General features: G+C 35.4%; 2 protein-coding genes across 4 annotated transcripts; both read right to left on the reverse strand.

Moving 5' to 3' along the window:
• Window positions 1-303: 303 nt before the first annotated feature.
• On the reverse strand, window positions 304-5,919 carry LOC124406585 (vesicle transport protein GOT1B). 2 transcript variants are annotated; one of them, XM_046882026.1, is made up of 5 exons: window positions 5,687-5,919; window positions 5,452-5,543; window positions 2,488-2,666; window positions 1,963-2,083; window positions 304-399 (listed from the first exon to the last, which is right to left on the reverse strand). In XM_046882026.1, exons 1-5 carry the CDS (start codon window positions 5,709-5,711, stop codon window positions 391-393), a joined length of 426 nt encoding a protein of 141 aa, XP_046737982.1. In that variant the 5' UTR covers window positions 5,712-5,919; the 3' UTR covers window positions 304-390. The 2 variants fall into 2 exon arrangements, with proteins under 2 accessions (XP_046737982.1, XP_046737983.1); XM_046882027.1 differs by having other exon boundaries at window positions 1,916-2,083; window positions 5,687-5,918.
• A 1,341-nt stretch (window positions 5,920-7,260) lies between these two features.
• On the reverse strand, window positions 7,261-20,688 carry LOC124406584 (large proline-rich protein BAG6). 2 transcript variants are annotated; one of them, XM_046882023.1, is made up of 20 exons: window positions 20,448-20,688; window positions 18,230-18,347; window positions 17,505-17,741; window positions 16,900-17,200; window positions 16,602-16,783; window positions 15,975-16,170; window positions 15,648-15,765; window positions 14,947-15,150; window positions 14,482-14,734; window positions 14,007-14,129; window positions 13,671-13,908; window positions 12,857-13,104; window positions 11,826-11,996; window positions 11,570-11,636; window positions 11,333-11,486; window positions 10,128-10,431; window positions 9,921-10,054; window positions 9,583-9,795; window positions 9,269-9,364; window positions 7,261-7,945 (listed from the first exon to the last, which is right to left on the reverse strand). In XM_046882023.1, the coding sequence occupies exons 1-20, from the start codon at window positions 20,508-20,510 to the stop codon at window positions 7,502-7,504; spliced, it is 3,864 nt and encodes a 1,287-aa protein (XP_046737979.1). In that variant the 5' UTR covers window positions 20,511-20,688; the 3' UTR covers window positions 7,261-7,501. The 2 variants fall into 2 exon arrangements, with proteins under 2 accessions (XP_046737979.1, XP_046737981.1); XM_046882025.1 differs by lacking the exon at window positions 14,007-14,129.
• Window positions 20,689-21,353: the final 665 nt, after the last annotated feature.

The following is a 21,353-nucleotide window of genomic DNA, read 5'->3' on the forward strand; positions in this document are numbered from 1 at the left end:
GACCGCTGGGAACTCAGAAAACACACCAAAAAGAGCGTAGGCGTAGCTCAACGTTACATAAACGCAGCTTCATCTGTGAAGCCAAGTTCCATTCAAAATTAAACTGCAGAACCCGCAAGACTTTATATTTACTTGAATCTGAACGTCATTGTACAATACAGGTGAGATAAAATCTTGTAGCTAATATTTTGGAGTAATCCTTACTGGCACTGTCGTTAATTCTTAGGCTCATACACAACATTAACACTAGCCAAAGGACGCAAATTGTGAGAGGTCTAGAGGAGAATAAATTAATTACGTTTAGTCCACAATATACATATTTCCAAAACGTCAATACATTGTTATGTATGCGCGAACTCTCGAAGATTATTAAAACTGTTTTTAATAATCCTACAATTCCTGAAACAATGACATTAACAATAATGAAGGCAATTGTTACCTGATAAATAGATTTAAAAATAGCATAGTAGCGTACATTTTTGCTCAGTTATTTCCGAGCTCAACGAGGTAAATTAATTATCATTGCAGCAAATGGGCTCAACCCGTAGTCGCCAATGAGATCTAAAATGCAAATCATATGAACTGAACAAAAAATGTCGTTTATTTTCAATGCACACATGCAGGTGGCATTTCACGGTATTTGACGCGTATTTGAAAAGAATGCCCAACACCTCATATGTCATTTGTGTGCAAGCAAATTGTACATACTTGCTACATAACTTTTACATTAATGTTCTAATTCAATATCACATGAATTATATAAACATTAGGCTAGTCCTTAATAGGATGGTTTTTGAATTTTCATGCTTCCAGGGGCTTAAACGCTATCAAATAAATTAAAAAAAAAAAATTCCACGAGTTCTCTACATCAACTCCAAGATAGTCTGCTTGATCGCCCAAGTATCTTATAGAAATAATATGGGAAAAACTCTTTTCTCAATATATATTTTATCGTGAGAATAGTATGATGATTTCTATTTTTTTCAGGTAGTAGCACAAACGGCCACTAAAACCGCGAAGTTATAGATTTTTGGGAACAATATTACTCTTATAATAAAATACACACCGAGAAAAAAGTTTTTCTCATATTATTTCCGTAAGATACTTCAATCACAAAGCGGACTCTCTTGGAGTTGTGTAGAGAGCTCAAATTTTCAGGGAATTTTTTAAAAATTTATTTGAAAGCGTTTAAGTCCACTTTAAGAAACACACTGTTATAATGTTTTCCTTGCGTGATATTCTTAAACAAATAAGTTTCAAAATCATTTAAAGTGACGAATGTTCAGTAAGATTCAGATGCACAGCAATCACTAAAAGATGATATACCTTCACTAGTGTGAATACTTGAAATAAATTAAACTGCTATATGGATAATTAAATTACAACGTCCAATAAGATCTTATAACTGGAAGTATCCGAGGTGATCAAATCCACAATTCGAAATTATATTACACATTGATTCTTAGTTTTACTAGTGAGTTGTGAGTGGTGGGTAGTAATTTTGTAATTTACAAGGAAGTGAAAGCTAATTTATCCATAGACCCATGGGTGGTTCCATTCTGATGTGTCACTACTAATAAGTGATCGTTTTTTGATTTTGCGAATCGTCGTCATAATACAGAATTTTTTAGATTATCCTCACTTTCGTTCTTTGGTTAGTTGCTAGTAAAGTGGGAATGTGTCAAATTATAGAAACTACTATTTTGTGAGTTTTTTTCAAAGAACGGTTGACAGTTTAGGTTTCTGCCCAACATCAAGCTTGCTATTAGCTTATGTGGACCATATTATATCACGTAGATTAATCTTATTTGACAAATCAGTATTGTTCATCTGCAGAAAAGATGGAATGATAAAGAAAAGATAAAAGAAAAATGGTATCGATGAAAAACGAAATTATGGTGTAACATGTATTTACAGTGCGGTTGAGCGAATTTATTTTAAGTAACCTTAAAAAGGTCATACTGTAGTTCTGTTTGTGTCACCAGCCAGCATGTCTAGCACTCGGCTTATTCCTGGCATATTCAGAAATGTTCCAAGGATCGGTACTCTTCGAAGGAAGTTTATTGCCACTGGTAAAAATCCACTGGAAAAATAATAACAATAATAAATATTTCACCAAAATCAGTTTTCAATGAGCAGATTCATGTCTCATTGTGACTACAGCTAGAAAAAACCTGGGAATCAGAGAAGTCTTTAGATATTTCGTTGTTACCGGTCAGAGTGGATTTATTGGCTCAATTGAAATTGAAGAATATTTTTGTAATAAAAATCATATGCAATTGGAAAATGCATGTTTATACAATTACTCATCTGTTCATGCATTAGGTGAGGGAAAAAGTGATTTATCAGTCAGAGATCGACAGGAAGTGACACATGTCTCTTTTGGAAAATCAAAAAGATGTACAATTATTTCTGGATTATCGCTTTCTCACAAGACAGTCAACTAATTTGAGTGAATTTTAAGGTTGAAAATAAATCTATACTTACCTAAACAGAATAACGAAACCATAGGTTTCAATGATCATGCCAACCAAGGGCCAGCCCAGAAGTACAACAAATATACCACCTAAAAATGCAGCACTGCCTTTCAATTTGTGTCGCTGAAAGAAGAAGTTCAGAGTTCTGAGAGGTCCGATGACACATCCGAGGCCAGAAATGAACAGGAGCTGTAAATCCAAAGGATAATAAAAATCCGATTATGAATCATCATGTTACTATGGGATACATGGGACAGAACAGATTAAATAACGGAGAAATGATGCAATTTATGATATAAAAAGATGAACACCGAATTACTCTGTTCATGTTTAATGTATTTTACTCTGGTCTCAGTATACATCAGTTCTTCCTTACGGCTAATGTTTAATTAACATTAAAATCATACACTCACCCCCACATTTTCTCAAGTACTCTTGAACCACACCCAAGCTCTGACCTGCACATACCCTTTGTATATGGGCTATTCCACGTCAAACCGTTTTGGATCTGAAACTTGATCTCTCCGATTTGGCTCACGATTTTTCATATGATTATTGTAACTCCTGAAAGTACTAATTTCTTTTCAAAATTTTTCGATGTATTGGAATTAGCTACAATTCTGAAAACGCCTATATTGATTACCACAATTTAAAAGTCTGAAATAATCCTGTAAAATCATGTGTGAGATATCACAATTTTTTAGCCTTGAGCCAGAGTGGGCCGGTATTCCTTCTTAGTTTTTTCGAATGTTTTTCGAAAGAGATGTAAAAAAAAATTAGATGGAAGAATGAGTTCATTATGCGTGTTTGCTCTAACATTTTCATATGTAACACCATATTTTTGAGATCGTTCACAAATTTTTGCAAAATAATTAATTATTTGCAGTTTTTAAAGACGATCCATTGATCAACACAATTATTAAAAATCCAGTGTAATACTGTGAATCTGTTTTTCGGAAATAATTTTTTGTCTCGGAATTTTCGAAAAGAGAAAACTCTGAAAAAATCGTCAATAATGTGGTGTTACATTGAAAATGTTTGAACAACCACCCATAGTAGACTGAAACTTTCTTTCGATTTCTTTTTTTGCGCTCACTTCGAAAAACGCTCCAAAAAATAAGAAGAAAATGCCGCTCACTCTGGCTCAAGGCTCAAAAATTTTGATACGTCACAGATGATGTTTCAAAATTATTTTAGATTTTTAAATTCTAGCAATCAACATGGTTATTTTCAAAATTGTAACTAATTTCAATAGAACGGAAAATTAAAAATAAAAATTACCACTTTCAAGAGTCAAAACAATCACATCAAAAATCTTGAGCCAAATCGGCGAGATAATGTTTAAGATCCAGGTTGATTTGACGTGAAATGCCCCATATGTATACTAAGGTAGTCCTTATTTAAGAAGTTGACAACAATTCCCAAGTTTTTAGAAATGGAAACAGATGGTCGACACTTTTAATAATGACCATTCTAATGTCTACGTATACTCTCTCTATTTCTCTCTTTCCTTAACGATTGCAGCCTTAATTCTATCTGCGTGCCTCTGCTGAACATTTGTAACATGAATTGAATCGTACGACTTATGCTGTTTTACGATATATAAAGCATGCGGAAGGCATGACCATGAGTTTGTAGTTCTATTCATTCATTCGTTCATTTATTCATTTATTCATTTTCTCTCATTCGTCACATACTTTTCCATGCCGCATTGACTCACTTCTACTCACTCATACTAGGAGGTTGAAATTAATAACATTAACGTAACAGAACATCGGGAAGAAAAATTCTCATTGTGGAATTTTAGAATAACTATCTAGGAGTTAAATTTTTTAAATATGAGTATGTTTAGTTTATCATGGCTGACTAAAATTTGGACAATCCTAAATGTGCCAAATAGCTATTTTTTTAAAACATGCATCGTTAGAGTAACATTACTAACTTCAATCTCATCTCATACCGCTATTCTACATTACTACATCGCAATTGCTATAAATTTCAGAATGGAAATTCTGTTTCGTTAAATTATTTGCACAATAGATTCATCTGAACAACCTAAATTAGGTCAAATTTTGTGAAACAAAATGGCTCCACATGGGTTCGCGCCAAGGAGATGGCAAAGAAGAGTTACTCAACATTTGAATTTCATAGTTTATCTTCATCGCCAACTTGCAATGACTGTTGCTCCATGTTTATTACATGAACTTCATATAAAAAAAGACTGCAGATTTGATCGATCCAAAAAACAAGTTTTTTTTTTGCATAAATTTGCAGTTGAATCATTTTTTCTATTGACAAAACAATGTCTCATTTCATTTTACCTTAAATTACTTCAATATTACCTTTTCAAACGTGAAATTTATCAAATTTACGTCTGTTGGAACCGACTGTGTATATGATACATCGATAGCTGCCAGTAAGACACGCTTATCTTCGTTGTGATTATATGTAAATACATATCTCGTATGCCTAGACACAGAAGATAAGTGTTTTGACATTGCCATGCCGAAGATAAGTGTTTCTCATAGGCGGTTATCGACATGCTTAACCAGTGATAATCAATGGTACGTCTAAAGCCATGAATGGTCATTTGAACGACATTACAAACAAATTTTTTTAAAAAACATTTCTACAAATTAAACTACAAATTTGTCGATGTGAAATGATTTGAGAAAAAACTGTCGTACACAGTGAAAAAGTTATGTGAAACAAGTAGCTTAGTATAAGATCATTGAAATTTTCATTCAACTAAAAGTTTTGAACCTCAAAAACATGAGCAATTGCATTTTGCAAAATCCAGCTAATCGAATAGATAATTGAATGATCAGGTGTGAGTTTTGGGGAGAAAAGTTCAATACCTTACAACTACAAATTACGAGAACACAAATTTACATGCTGTTAATAACAAGCACTGTCGTCATCATGTCAACATTTCGTAACCTATAACCTCATTATTTCAAAGGTTCTAACTCACGTTTCCGATGGCAAGAAGACCCTTGTCGAAGAGGAGCAACACGCCGAGGAAGAGGAATGTTATCCCAAATCCTGCTAGCCCTACTCCGATTTCTGGAAAAAGATATTCCCTCTCAATCTGTCAACTACATATCGAGTACACGAGTCACTGATAACATTTGTCCGGCAAGGGCGAGGCTGTTTAACAAATTCGAAGAAATGTCAAGCAACTAACATTTCCATAACTTAATACTCACTTTGTGTGTCCGTAATTTCAAACATCTTTGTAATGAATCAATTCAACAATTATCCCCACGGAAATTTTAAACTATTGCCACACGGGTGCCACCTATCTATCTAACCCTAACCTAACATAACTTGTATCCACGTCATTCGTTATGATGTGCCCATTTTTTTTGTCAAGACTTTTTTCAATCCACATACAAGTAAACTCAGTTTATTTACCGTGAATTTTCTACGAAATGCATTAATATTCGAATTAAAAATTGATTGCTATTTCATATAAGGTGCAAAGCTACGTGAACACGGGATTATTTCAGTACAGATACCATCGAGAAAACGGTATGCGTAATGCATTTATATTCGGAGAGCGGGATTGGCGGAAATTGTTTGCTGATTCAAAAGTCTGCCGTGATGCCGCTAGACGTATTCATTAAGAGCATGTAGTATTCTTACCTTTACCGACCAAGCAAACTCACCCTTATTCTTCCTATATTAAATAAACAAACAAACGGAAAGGGTTTAAATTTTGACGATGCATCGCTCTTTCGTAGCGAAAATCAGGAAAATTACTAATAATCCGAATAAACGTTCCAGCCAAGGAACACTCGGCCGTGTGCCCGACTGATCGTGAGAGCATCTTTTATTGACGAAATTATTATAATTCCTAGTTTTCGTCTAGCGATCTCAATATTGCATGAAATCAGCATCACGCTTTGCTTTTTTATAATATATTATGCTAATTAATAGTATACTATAAATAATCAGAATATATATATATATACATGTATAGAAAAAAACACAAAATCTGTACATGTGTTGTAAAAAATACGTTGTTTACCAAGAGCAAAGGGTTATTTTTGCCCTTGTGTGTTTGTATGAGATTCGTACTGCAAATTTCACCTCGGGCAAAAATAACCCACATCCCGATCTTATTAAACAATGTATTATTTGACTTTACGAAGTTACGTGAACGCAAGTAAAGGTGAAGCTCAAGTTCATACAACAATAGTTTACAATTACAACTGATATGGGGGCGTTGCTAAAAAATCATGGCTGACTGTTATTTGAAACAAAAAATTAATCAGTTTATTAACAATGAGTGCTCACTTGTTCAACATCCATAATATTTAAAAAAAAATGTATTCACCGATTTATTTGATTTAAATGAATTTCACGCTTTTATAATGTATTCAGGTGCACACTGAAACTGGTTCCTTTGTTGGCCAGTTTCCAACTAGTGGTCAGTTCCCAGTAAATTCTGATCCGGTCTATTGCTGTTTTAACGATAAAATGTGCTACAGCTGTATAATTTTTTTTAGGGAATTTAAACATTCATATATTCAAGACTTTATATTGCATTCCGATGATCGCGTGATGAAGAAGCATCTACTGGGAATGATGCTTAGACCGGGCCAAGCTTCTATTATTAGTGTTAGTTTAGTTTTGTTCGATAGTACACCCTTAGTATTGAAATGGTATGACATATGTTAACACAATGGAGGCAACTGCAGTGTGTAAGATACTGCCTGCATGATAAACATACCTTTCAGGATTGGCTCAAAAATTTACATTAATTCCAATAACATAATCACAATTTAATATTAATTATTATTGTATGCAATGATATTAACGATTATTACATATTGTAACAAAAGTAATATTATTTATATTGTACTACAAATAATATAATAATCATCATTTATGATAGTGGGCAATATTAGCAGCAATTCAATGATAAGAGTAACGATGTGTTGGTGGTAATGGTAGTAATGATAATTATAGTGATTACACTCATACATGCTAACTTGTGAATGTTAATGTGCGTAAGTTTATTTTTCTGTAGTTTCATCGTGTTTTGCAAAATATTTCGTCGCATTTGGGAATCGCAAAGGGTCCGGAAAATCTGGCGCCGTTGGTCTTTGAGGATGTTGATGCAGACAGCCTCTTATTGCCTGTCCAAACGCTCGTCGAACACCGGCATCCGTCGCCACAGCAGCTGCTGCACCATCAACTTCCTCAATTCCTGCGCGCACCACGCTGTCCCTTACCAGACGCTCCATTGATATCGATACAGCCGAGTGATTTGGAGTAGGACTTAAAAGTATCCGTGGTTTCTGTTGCTCAATCAGCTTGCGCCGTTTACTGGGCATCCCGCCTAGATAAGCATCACTAAACCCACCTACGCCACTACCCGCCATCCCCTGGCTTTGCATTTGAACTTGTAATTGACGACGCTGCCTTATCCCGTCACGTGCAATAATCGGAACCCAATCCTGCAAATAATTTAATAGCTGATGTAACAATCCACCACTGTATTTCAGCAATTCCGCAAATTAGGTATTGCTAAACGACCCGAGGCATATATTTACATTTTTCAACAATTTTGATATCTTGTAGTATGTACTAAAGTACAAAAACCCCGAAAGTTTCAAAATTGTAGTTCTTACTGTTTAGGAAAAAAACATCGACTTTTAAACATACCTAGTCTCACAACTGTGCATTGCTTTCCTCTACTAAGTTGCGAAAATCTCGTATCCCCTTGGTAAAAAGAACCATGTATAGTAGACTGTAATCCACTTAAATTAACTACTTTTCTGTTACGGCTCTTTTGTTGATAATCTCGAAACTTTTCTGTATGCAAATATTTTTTCTCAATGCATCTCGATCTATCTCGATTGTCGATAATATTAATTTTTTCGTTCCCTTGTACAAACTGTCACGTATTGACAGCCAAATCCAAAACAAAATAGCAATCAATTCACCCGTGGAATCACCGCGCAAAAAAAATGTCAATAATACTTCGAAATTCGGTAGATTTCATAGCTCCTTCATTTAACATGAACAGATTGATTTTCATAGTTGAATTTCTACTGGTAGTGTTATCACGTGAGAAAAAATATGATCTAAGGTATTTTTGATGGTGAAAAATATGATCTTGTCGACCATAGAATCTATAGGCTATATCCTGAAGAACCCTAAGAAACGCATATTTTCGCTATTCCCTACTTTTTTTTCATGAATTTTGTCATTTTCATCTGAAAGCTTAGAGTTTTTTTATATTAATTGATCATATCTTGAGTCAATGACCATTTAGCCACATAGCTCATTTAATTCCTTTTCCAACATCTTTAAAAAATTGTAGTTATTTATGCAAAATTATTGTCAGTGGTTAAATAAAAATATCAAATAAGTAATAAAAGTTGGGGAACACCGAGGAAAAAAATGTCTTTTTTTTACGGTTTTTGAATATATGCTCTACTAAGCCGGATTCCATGTTCGGAACGATCAGAATTTTGTACATCGACACTTTGGATCATATTTTTTTCGCCGTGACAAAAATACGTTAAAAGTTAAAATGTGAAAATCAGTATGTTCAAACTTAAAAAATTGATCTACATTTGTTGTAAACTATATGTGCTAAGTGCATGACATTTGTGGAGTTTTTATATCTTAGTACACACTACAAGATATCAAAATTGCAGAAAAATCGAAATTTCGGGGCTGCATTGTATACAGATAAATGACAATTAACAGAATTAATAGACCCGCTCATTTAATACTTTTTTTCATTTTACTCAATGAAATATTTCACTTACAGGAGGTACTGCTTCATGACCAGGAAATGTTTCACTCCCTTCTGTAGCCAGGGATTCTGCTTCAACTCTCTCCTCTACCGGATCAGTTTCCATTGGCTAAAATAATATTTGATTAAACCTTCAATTTCACATTTCAAATGTATCACAATATCAAAATTTTTTATATTAAAGTGGACAATTTGGTCGCACATAGTTCACGAGTGTTCACCTTAGAAATAGCTCTGTTAGCAAATTTCCATAATATCTCAGGTTCTTAACCACTTTGAAATCGAACTGTGGGTATTGGCGACTAGTTAAATTTACTTTTTACTCACTTCTGGCTCTGGCTGAGTTGGCGGAACTGTGCGTTGCTGAACTAATGGTGCAGGTGTAGGAATAGGTCCAGGTGTGTTCCTAAGCACGAGAAGAGGCACCACTTCATTGTCAGGTAGTTGGGTCATGTGAGCCAAGTATGAACAAACATGTAAAACGCAGCTATTAACAATCCACTGCCGTATAGAAGGTTCAACACCCTCGGTCAGTCTTGTCTACAAATGGGAATAGAATGAAAGTTACATCATTAATATTGAATTTGTGAAATAAAACGTTGCTTGACATTTTCGGTAATAGAGAACTCTCTACGGAATGTGGTATAAAACGATAATATACTAACAATAACACGTTGGGCAACAGTTTCTATACGGAGTTGTCTTCCGCGGAAAGAATATTGAAGAACAGAAGACGCTTCCGTTTGCAGAGTCTTTATACTCGCCATAAGTCCTTGCGCAAACCGAGTATCATCAATATCTGAAAATTTAATGTCAATTTAGATACCGAGATTCCCTCGAGTTTAATAAACGATTTCAATCTTCTTCATTACCGTTTTCAAATAACAAACGCAGTATATTCAAGAAATGTCGTCTTAGCAGACTTTCGATCGTTGCTGGGATGTCTACTCTCATTTCGGGCCCATCTCTCGCATTTGTATCCTCTACGAGTAATTGGTTGAGAGTTGGCTGCAGCTCGGTAATCAGACGATCAACTACTCGTTCCTCAGATCCTGCCAACGAAGTTGATCCAAAGAAGTTTTGGAAAAATTCACGCACAGGACGCCTGACACCGGCCAAAGGCTCCCAGTGACCTGTGCGCAGAGCTTCCCATCCTTCTAATGTTATGTTCTGAACCTGTAATTAGTAAGTTATTTATAACATTAATCCAAATTAAATGCTGGATTTAATATCCATAATAAACTTTGTGACAGATAGGAACCCTGTTTAATTCTTATCGTATGTTTTATGTTAGACTGTATCAGTTTAGGGCAATATTAACTTATATTTAATATAATATTATTTAATTATTTTCTTTTTTTCTGCTGGAACAAGGTGTAAACGTTACTTTTTGCATAAACCGAAAATCCTCCCAAAGGATAGGATCTTTGGTTCAAGTCTAATAGGTGCCTCATACGATATAATTTTTTTCTGTTTAAATAACCTGTAAAAAAGGATATAATCCTTCCAAAATTAATCATCCTTTGCAAAATTTTCGAAAATAATTGTGCAATACTCTTGGAATGGACTTTATTTTAATATAAATATTAACATGCTTGGTACTATTTTATTACTCCGACGTAAATGAAGCTATTAATCATTTGTGACTATTCACACGATTATATCCATATTTTTACCAATATCCATATTATTACAATCAAGATTATCTCGGAAAATCCCGCGAATAAACTAGAATGAGTAGTTTTTTGAAATGTTATTTAAATCGAAAACAGTCACATGATATGTGGCACATGTTAAACATGAGCTCAAAATCCTAAACTTTGGAGCAGTTTTGTCCAGCAAAAATTAATGTTGAAAAAAATATTACCCTAATTCGAAATGGTATGATTTTTCATGATACTCATTTTTACCCGCTTGCGAGACAAGAAACATTTTTTGTCAACCATAAGCTGTTGAGTGTGTATGATACTGCTAGGTATCAAAATTAATGCTCACCAAAAATGGTTCGACAAACGACATTTAATTCACAGAATGGCAAGTCACGTAGTAATTATACCTATGATGAAAAAAACTGTACCAATGTTACGACAAGTTCGAATAGTAGATCTTCGCCTTGAGATGCTCGGTCCATTCTCAATGGTCCAATAATTCCAATATTTGTGGATACACCAAGACCAGGAGTATTCTCTAGTAAATCCATTAATGTCATCCCACTTCCGGCTTGATTGGAGCTGTCAATACAATAGTGAGCGTTTAAACTTTACTCACATCAGTTTAACATTGTGCTTAGTAGTATGATATAAGTATTTTTTACCTGTTGGCCAGCAAACCCTGGACATCTGGAATTTCTCCAGTGAATAGTTGCATCCATCCCCCTGGCCCTGTAATGTATATCGATTCAAGGATAATTGAAATCAAACTTACAGCAGCATGAATAGTCTGCAGAAGTATGTAGTAGTAGTAGTGTGTAGTATTCAGATATCGTCAAGCTATTCAACCTCTCAATCTAAAATTCTTTAAATATCTTCAAATCTTCAAACACTTTGACTGTACAGCGTAGCTATTCAAACCTGTTTGAATTTGGCCAGTTTGTCCGCCTGCTCCACTAAAAAGTCGAGTCAAGAGATTACCAAGCAGCATGTTATTAGCTTGTAGTGGTGGTGCAGGTGTCGCATTTCCAGCATCGGTACTACTGGTTTCTCGTGTAGGTGTACTGGTATTCACAGATGTGGACCAAGGCGCTAAAACATGAAATTATTATTCAGATCAAAGTTACCAAAACGATATAGAAGGCGAACAATTGCAAATAGGAACCCATAAATTGGCTAAACTTCATTTCCATTTTTTAACTTTATCGACTTTAGTCAGCTTAATACATAATTCGATCATTTATCTTCACCTGCTAGTAGCTACGTTATTCAGCATGTAAACCTCAATATTTGAAATGAAAACGAATACATCGCAAAATCTTATAACTCTGCTACTTTGTTTGTAAATTATATTTGAAAACATTCTCGTATTTCTTGGTGTCAGCAACACTCTGAGGAAGCATTTTACGATGTTGCCAAAAAAATGTTAAAAAATAAATTTCGGAACTCTTCCACCTTTTTCATTCGTCTTCTAGTTGAAAAAACTTAAAGAGTGTTAACAATTGAAAGAGTTTCTGGAAGCCACCCAGCTAAATAAAAATATCCAGTGTCTACTGCATTCGAGAATTTAGATTCCTGGACTATTCCAGAAGTCTCCAGGACAATTCATTGAAAAAATTCTAGGACTATAATTTCGTTTTCGTATGAGTTTTAAGAATAGGACGAGTTGGATAGGTATTAAATTAAAAAAAAGTGCATAAATCTGTAGGTATGACGCGGATGCTTCGAAGGTGTAAGGGATTATACTTTCCGTAAGAAGGCTGTGTATTACGAAAGAAATATAGCATTTTTCATGCGGAACTGCATCGTGTTAACTTTTCCAGGATAAATCAAATTATTCCAGGACTATTCCAGGAACTTAGTCTTAATTCTTTCACTGCAGGATAATTCCAGATTTTAAGGATATTTAAGGAGCAATAGCATTTGATATACCCTGAATTTATGATAGTTACCACTTTGACTTTGACTTGTGGCAGCCGAAGTCTGATTGGTTTGCTGCCTTTGACCAGCAGTAGCATTGGGACGAGCAGCGGCTGCAAGATTCCGTCGCACGTGATGCGAATTGCAAGGTAACAGCGGATCAAAGCTACGTCCATGCCGCAGGCCCAGTCCAAATTGGTGGGTATTGGAGTGGAAAACATGAGGGCGTGGAGTGCTTCTAGTTTGTGTCGATGTTGTTGGATGCGTACCAGTGTTCCCCCTATAATATTACATTCAACATTCAAATTTTGGGTTATAAATATACGGATACAGCATTAGCCTGATTGAAGATTGTATGAAGTATTAAAACCCATTCCATTTCACAATATTGCCAGTATTGGTAGATTTCAACTGACTATGAATGTACCATTATGAAGTCGTTGAAAGTAGAATAAGATTCAAATTTGAATATGTTAAAGCTGAAGAAATTACAAGAACTGAATTAGAAAATATTTTCATCATCTGCTCACATTGAATAATGGACAAGTTTCAACAATATTTGGGCTCTGCTAAGACACCCTCCGAATTCATCCATTCTCAATGAGGCCACCATAAAGCTACTCCAAAAGCAGATGACAGATAGATCGCGAAATATCAATTCCTATTTCACACTATCTGCCATATGATGTGTCCATATAGTTGTTCAATGAGAATAAAATCCCTGGATTGGTAAGACACTGATCAAACATTAAATACTGATTGAAGTTTTCCAAATCGCCAGTACGAGCACTAAAAATCGGTCGCAAAGTATACTTAGCATAGTATTGCTATCATAGCTTGACATACCTTGCTTGCGTGCTTTGGGCAGGGTTCGAATTAGAGCCTTCGACTGTAGCAGGTGGAACAGTGGTTGACGTTCCGTCGCCATTTGAGGCCGATTCCCCTGTTGGTGGAGTTGCAGCATTTACGGTTGTGGCTGTTGCAACGCCTCTCGCCATTTGACCTACGACCGCTTGCATTAGACTGCGCATAAATTCAGGAGGTGGTGAAACTCCCCACGGAAATATACCTGCATTAATTCCACCTGTAACAATGTAATTGGAATGCTTTTTATTAAGAATTTATAAGCGATGTTAATAAAATTCAACATTGGTAATTCATGGAATTAGTGACTCCACTTACCTGGATTCCCATTATTGTTGTTATTTCTATTCCTAAGATTTTGTTGGGCTTGTTCGCTACCACCAACTTCCGGACCCACTTCCATCAATACTTCAACATTATGAGGGACGTTAAACATCGTTCCTGTTTGAACAATCGTTGATCGATAAGCAAACATTGCTTGAAAGTATAGGACTTGTAATGTTACATGAAAATAACCGAACTTTTCTTTCAAGCTTTGGTAAATTAGAAGGTATTGAATGCTTTTGACAGGTTCTTAAAGTCTACGAACGTAAAATTGTAATCTAATTTAAAAAATTCTGATGGTCACTCAAGACCCTAAAGATCAATCAATGGTAACATTGATGACACAAATGGTAATAAAATTCTCATAAAAATCACAGCAAGTATACCAAGTATTGAACTCATCTCCAGAAAAAGTGTAAAACTTCTTTGAAGTATGAAAGGAGTCATTATTATAACAGTGAATATTTACCAAAAGTTGGTTGTTGGTGCTGTTGTGGTTGTTGTTGCTGTTGTTGTTGTGGTTGCTCCTGCTGCTGTTCTTGCCTGTTAGCAGTTTCTGATTGTTGTTGTGTATTTTGAGTGCCTTCAGTTTCATTGGTCGGTCCTCCATTTCCACCTGCATCTGTACCTGCGGGAGCTCCGTCAGCAGCTGGTGTGGGGGTAGTTCCATTTTCATTATTGTTGTTCATATTTTGATTACGCCCATGTAAGCTTATATGTGCCTGCGAAGACAAAAACTGATTAGACAAGTAATGAACGACAAATGTTCCGCTGCATGTATTCAGTGCCAAATAAATATTTTGTCGAGTAGTTGAACGATAATTACAGTATCTTCGAAAACAACGTTGATAATTTCAGAATTTTAATTACATTCTGTAGTACTTTACAGGGTTGTACATAAGTCTGAATAATTTAATCTCTATCTCATAAGTACCTCAACTTGTATTGGTATCCCTGCTTGCAGTAAGGCAGAGTGCTGAACAAGGAGTGGTCTATGGCGTATATTTGCGGGAGGTGGCTGACTCACATCTACAATGACATCGCTCAATGCATGAGCTGCGTGAGCTAAATAGTGCAAGCTTTGACTAACGCCATCAGCAATACGCTGGACCTCACGATTCTCCTCGCGTGTTCTCTCCTAGAAATTAGATAAAGATTTCCTGTAAGGATTTCTTATTTCGGCAAAACTGAAATGCCAATAGAATCTAGAATCTCAATAAAACCAAAAGTAGATAGAAAAAAATTGAATCATGACTCTAAAAAATCAAAACCCGAAGTGTGCTCATGAACTGTTTATTTAATATCTTGACTTATTTCAGTGGAGAAAAGCATGCAAGGAAGACTTCATTATAAGCCAACTATATACGTTTCTATTGTACAGATGTACAAGTGATTTTCGCAGGATAAGTTCCCAAAAAAAAGTATCCAATTTGAGTTTTGGTATTTCAATATCTCAGAATTAGCATCGACAGCCAAGGTTGAAGACCTTTAATATTTTTTTTTTTTTTTTTTCTATAAAATATGAAAAACACTGTTTAAAATTCACATTAATTCAAATGTTATAAAGTAATGGAGTTGCTCATATTGTGTAGTAGTACTACAAGATAACTATAGAAAATGTATGAGTATACTCACTGAGAAATTACTGGATAATATACTCTGGTAGCGTTGCAAGTATGGTCGGAGACGATCGTGTGAGTTTGTTATAGCTGATATTAATCGTATCAATTGATTCCTTGGACGGCCAGCACTTCTGTGTCAACAAAAATAAAAATCTCACTCAAGTATTTTATGTTGGTACTGGACTCAACTTATGAACATTGAAATGATAGAATACCGTTATCAAACATCATCTTTCGGTTTTTGACAGAACCACGTTCTTGAAATATTCTCTCATAGATTAAAACTAAACGTACTCGAATACCCTCTTAAATGGTGAGTTAAATTTTGTTATATACTAACTCTGAATGTCGGCGACGTTCACTATTAACATTGGAAGCATCTGTTGGAGTATTCTGTTGCTGCTGCTGTACATCTTCTTGACCCTGAGGTTGCGATGATGTTGGTTGTTGTGGTTCCATTGACTGAGACTGTTCCGATTGACTAATGTCGTTTGAATTAGATGCTGTTGCTGATACCCCAGGTTCTGTGTTGTTCCCTGTATTTTGTAATGGACAGTAGGTATGAATAATTTGACAATATAATATTCAAGAATTTTCGTAGTTGAAATAAAAAATGGTGAGGAGCAAATCATTGGTCAATTGGCATGGAAGATCTCATGAGCTTGAAATCTTGGGTTTTAAAAATTTGTGACTATTGTGGGGCAATTAGGCATACTGACATATAAACTTCAGAATAAAGTAAGTTTTTCTCTTGTTTAAATTATTGTTGCTTACAGATGTGACAGAGCACAACTTCAGTTCAACGGGATAGAGGACTCTAGAAATTAGAAAAATTACCATCTTGTTTTCGAGAACTTCGCTTATTCCCTACACTGTACAACATTTTAGATCACACACAAGACCATGAATCCAAAAGGTAAAAGTACGACTTTCTTTTGAAGTTAATAAATTTCAATACGTATATTACTTTGTATATGAGCATGTATCACTGTAGGATTGGAACCATCACTTTGGCCTCCGAGAAGAGTCAGACTGCTAAGTGCTGCTGTGGAAAGTCCTGCAGCAGAGAGAGCAGCATTTATGGCTGCAGATGCTGCCTGAGCAAGACCACCTCCACCATTAGTTCCTCCTCCAATTTCAAAACTGCTGCTATGAAAAAGTCAACAATAACAAAATAATCTATGACTGTCAGACTATGCAAAGCTTCATATAATACGAACCCAACAAATAATAAACGCAAACATAATCAAATAAACAGCACTTACTCATCATGGTCATGTTCAAATTCGTTATCCGGTTCCGGTTCCTGTTCCTGTTCATGTTCCTGTTCCAGTTCCACTTCCGGTTCTTGGTGCTGGCCCTGTCTCTCTTCCTGGCTCTCTTCTTGTCCTAGTCTTTGATCTTGTTCAGGTTCTTGAGAAGACGTCGATGCAGAATTTTGATTCGAATTAGATTGGGAGGATAGCTGATCGAGTTGGCGCATTGTAGAATTGGCTTGCCCCAGCATTTTCTGGGCAACCGAGTATAGAACAGTCTCGCTGGTGCATGGTTGACCCCTAGCATTGCCTGAAAAAAGAGTACGCAGATGATAGTATTGATAATGGTGTCATATAGAACCCGCAAACTAATCTAAAGAACTTTGTTCACACGAATTCCTAAATGTCCATACTTGCAACTCATGAGTTTTCATTTATCACATACATAAATGGTTCCTTCATGCAGGTATCGAAAGTAAATGCAATTAAATTCTTCCTAAAAACCCCAACTTCTCTGATCGATTTTCTTTATGAATGAGCGACATTCTGACATCTCCCCAACTTTTCATACTTAGTATGGTGTACAAACTTTAAAAACAAATAACAGTTTCTACCTTGACCTTCCGCATCACCTGGAAATGACATCGCTCCCAAGTACATTGCATTTCCATCAATTCCAGGAAAGTGTACTTGTCCACGAGCATGACGAAAGAACGGTTGTCTGTGCGAATTACTGCCCTGTCCTTGTCCCTGACCTTGCCCTTGATCTTGGCCATGCGCAGTACTGTTACCTCGATGACTCGGTTGCGGTGGTGCTCTTTGCACCAAGTGAATGACTTTCCCATGGACATCTGTTTCAAGAAATAATTTGCAATTTTATTAATGGGGAACAATTCCGTGGTTAAAACCTTAATAAGATGTTGCAGAATATTATAGAATTGGAATAAAAAACACAATAGAACAAGATAAAATATGATAGAAGAACAAGATTGAAGTTTGTAATATTGATGCATGGGTGAATTTTCCAAAAAAATTACTATTTTGCAACTTCAGATTTGTCTGTAATGAAAATGAACCCTAATATAGCAAAGTATATACAAAGTTTGACAACTCAATTCTGCTGGCTAAAGCTGCAAAATAGCGATTTTCACTCAATTTGTCGATACCTCAAGTTTTACATAAACCCCAGCCTCGTCAAAAAGAAGATTGAACTATCGCGTTCTATCAATTTTCAATACCTCCAATTATCAACAAAATCCTCCAATATCTTACACAGATTTTCAACCAGATAGTAAATTGCTTCAATTTAATTTTAGATAGCAAGTGGTTACTCTCTAACCATAATCAACAAGCTTCTTTTCATCCTGCAACACTCGTCCACAGTAAATCAACCGCTGCGAATCTGCTGGCACTGCTACAGATTCAGCTATCTGTTCTTTGAATTGTCGTACTGTGACCTGTGTGCGAAAATTTCAATCATCTTATTTAGTCACCAGTGAATTTCATTTGTTGGGTGATATTTTTAGTGAGAATGCTCAACCTAATTTCGGGTTTCAGGACTCTGTAACAACTACAAATTATATGATTGAAATATATGAATGATATTCCGTGCTCAATGGATGAGCTTTATTTAGACCCTGATCATTCTCTGTTTGACCTATATTCTTTTATCAATTTTGCAAGTATCTAAATTTTTTTGTCCACTAGTTATCAATCTACAAGTTTTCAACAATTCAGCATTTTGATTAGTCAATAAATGCTAAAATCGTCGAACCTTATTACATATAATTCTTATCAGAAAAATGAAATATAGCAACTTGTTCATCTTTAATCGCTTGTTGTTTTTTTCTTTACCAAGAGTGCCACACACTTGTTTTGTAATCTCAAATTCTACCTCAAAATAGTCAAAGTCTTGAGCTACATTTGAAATTGAAACTATTTTGTATCTATATTTAGTCTAACGTAACTGAAAATTTGGAGCAAGTAGATTCCGAATATAATAAGTCAATGCTGTACATGATAATTGAATTATAAAAATACAATCACATTCCTAATACATGATACAAATTTTTCTTTATTACCTGCAAGACTAACATTTTTTGTTTTATTAAAATAACGACATTAAATGTATTTATCATACTGTGAAATTATCTGGTAAAAGAAGTTATTTCATTTGGAAAATTGAAGTAATACCAAAAGTCTAAAGTTCGTGTCGCTGTACATAACTGCATCAAATAACTTTAGTTACAAAAAAAAAACTTGCTTTCCATACTTCTGGAAAAATTCCTTTACCAAGTTATTTATTAAAAATTAGGAATAATGGTAAAGGTAGGCACGCAATTCTTAACAAACAATGACTGAACTCAGTCTGGGTCAGGACATGAGTTATTTGCAATAACCATCATTAGATTGGCTTTTACATCGGATAAACTAATCGCGAGATTAGCCCAAAAAAAGTTACAGTAATGCTTATGTTTCGCGGGCAATAAAGATGTGAAATCATAAACATCAGAAAAATATTTTGCCAACAAGTTTGCTGTATTGTGACCATTCGACGACTGAGGTTCGGCAAGAAGTGTAGACTTAAAAATTTCAGTCATGCTTCTAACCACCAGCAAAGCCCCAGAAGCCCCTGGCGTCAAAATAAAGATCTGTCCTAATTAGATTTACTACAAATTCGATTGTAACAAACTTAAAAATTCTCTAAAACATCTGGTTGAACGAAAATTCATTTTCAGACATGGTATAAAAGTTTTCTAGTTGGAACCCGAATCTTTCATACCAAAAAGAAATTAAACATGACATAATCTGCAAAACTTCGATTTCGGTTCTCTGAAGTTTGCGAAATGGTTCCATCTTGCTTGCTGAGTTTCATTTATAATGAGTAGAACATATGATAATGTATGTATATGTACATTATGACAGGTTGTTCAAGAACGAACAAGGTGTTATATTTGATTGTTCCAATAGGATTGTACATAAAAAGATGCATAAACACCTGAAAATTTATTGCCCAGTCAAAAACGTAATTTTTTTTTTTCAAGTTTTATAATCGGAAAAGTGTTATAAAAAATGGCTCGAAATGAAAATGGCCGGAGTTGAGACTGGCTGATTTAACACGAAATATGGGAATGTCCCGTATCCATCTGAATGACTAACCGTTCATGTTTCATTTGCATTTTTTTCATTTGTACAACGGCATATATTTTGTAAACATTATTTCAGCTAGAGCAAGGAAGCGTGAGTAATTATAATCGCAATGAATAGGTGTTAGCAGTTTTATGTACTGCATTTGCGTCATACTATATAGACCGGTGTAGGATGTGTCAGGTTCAGAATCGTGACTAAAGATCATCACGTCAGTCCGTAGCAAATTCCAACTACTGTTCATGAGTGGAAGTCGAACGGGCACAGTGTTACGTAAAAATATGCAATACAAGAAATTTAATTACAATTAATGTCAGCCGGTAATCAGGTTTCATAGCGATCGGCGTAAATTATATTCAACGGAAAGAGTCGATCTGATAGTAATATGCGTGAAACATACGAATACTTACATGATCCTCAAGGGAAAAATTGTGATTTCGTGAATCGAGTGTTTTCACTGTGAGGTCAATCATAGTTTTATTCCTTATCAGCGGGCTTGGCCAGCTACAGACACTATAATTTATGATACGATACCATAAATGATGATACTTTCTGCTAACGGATAATTATAATCCCACAAGACCGACGTGCTATTGACAAAACACCTAACAATTTTTTCTTATTGAATGAAAATTCACGACTCTCGCGATGCACAGAGAATCGCGTTATCTAGAGTGGAAACTTTACACTTTCTTCAAACAGTCAATTTTTTGTTTTACGTACGACGCGTAAATAGCTAGAATTTTTTACGTAGTTCTTTACGATTTTGCACGTTATTTTTGTAATGATGAACAATACCCACGTCGTGTTACTCAGAATTCAATACTGTTCACTGTGCTCGGCGTACCACATACTCGAAACTGGAGATGACTATGAACGAAGGAAATTATGGCATACCCGTGTAGCCGTATAGCCGTGATTACGAAGAATCCTATGCCTTCACCTCTTCAGGTAATGTAATACTCCTACTCTTAGCGACCGAGCAAACTCGCTCGTTTTCTTTCTATATTCAATAAAGACAGAAACGGAAGTGTTCAAATTACGACGGTGCATTGCTTTTATGCAATATTGTCGTCGCTAGACGAGATCGGGGGATTATAATAATTTCGTAAATAAAAGGTGCTCTCAAGAACGCGCTGGGCCGTGCGCCCAACTGATCCTAAGATCATCTTCGATTTACGAGATATTTTCGGGACATGAATAACTAGTCGTTACAAAAAAGCGATGCACCTTCGAAATTTGAACCCTTTCCGTTTCTTTGTCTATTTAATATAGGAAGGAAAAGGGTGAGTTTGCTCATCTAGTAAGGGTAGGAG

The sequence above is a fragment of the Diprion similis genome, chromosome 6 (genome assembly GCF_021155765.1).
Source record: "Diprion similis isolate iyDipSimi1 chromosome 6, iyDipSimi1.1, whole genome shotgun sequence".
NCBI lineage: Eukaryota > Metazoa > Arthropoda > Insecta > Hymenoptera > Diprionidae > Diprion > Diprion similis.

Bases quoted from the DNA above. Each gene is read 5' to 3' on its own strand.
- LOC124406585 (XM_046882026.1), bottom strand. From the start codon at position 5,711: ATGTTTGAAATTACGGACACACAAA. The intron at 2,667-5,451 runs GTGAGTTAGAAC...TTGGATTTACAG, and splicing joins GTCTTCTTGCCATCGGAAAC to CTCCTGTTCATTTCTGGCCT. The intron at 2,084-2,487 runs GTAAGTATAGAT...TTATTTTTCCAG, and splicing joins GGTTTCGTTATTCTGTTTAG to TGGATTTTTACCAGTGGCAA.
- LOC124406584 (XM_046882023.1), bottom strand. From the start codon at position 20,510: ATGATTGACCTCACAGTGAAAACACTCGATTCACGAAATCACAATTTT. The intron at 15,151-15,647 runs GTGAGTATACTC...TCTAATTTCTAG, and splicing joins TATTATCCAGTAATTTCTCA to GAGAGAACACGCGAGGAGAA. The intron at 7,946-9,268 runs GTAAGTGAAATA...AATTATTTGCAG, and splicing joins GTCATGAAGCAGTACCTCCT to GATTGGGTTCCGATTATTGC.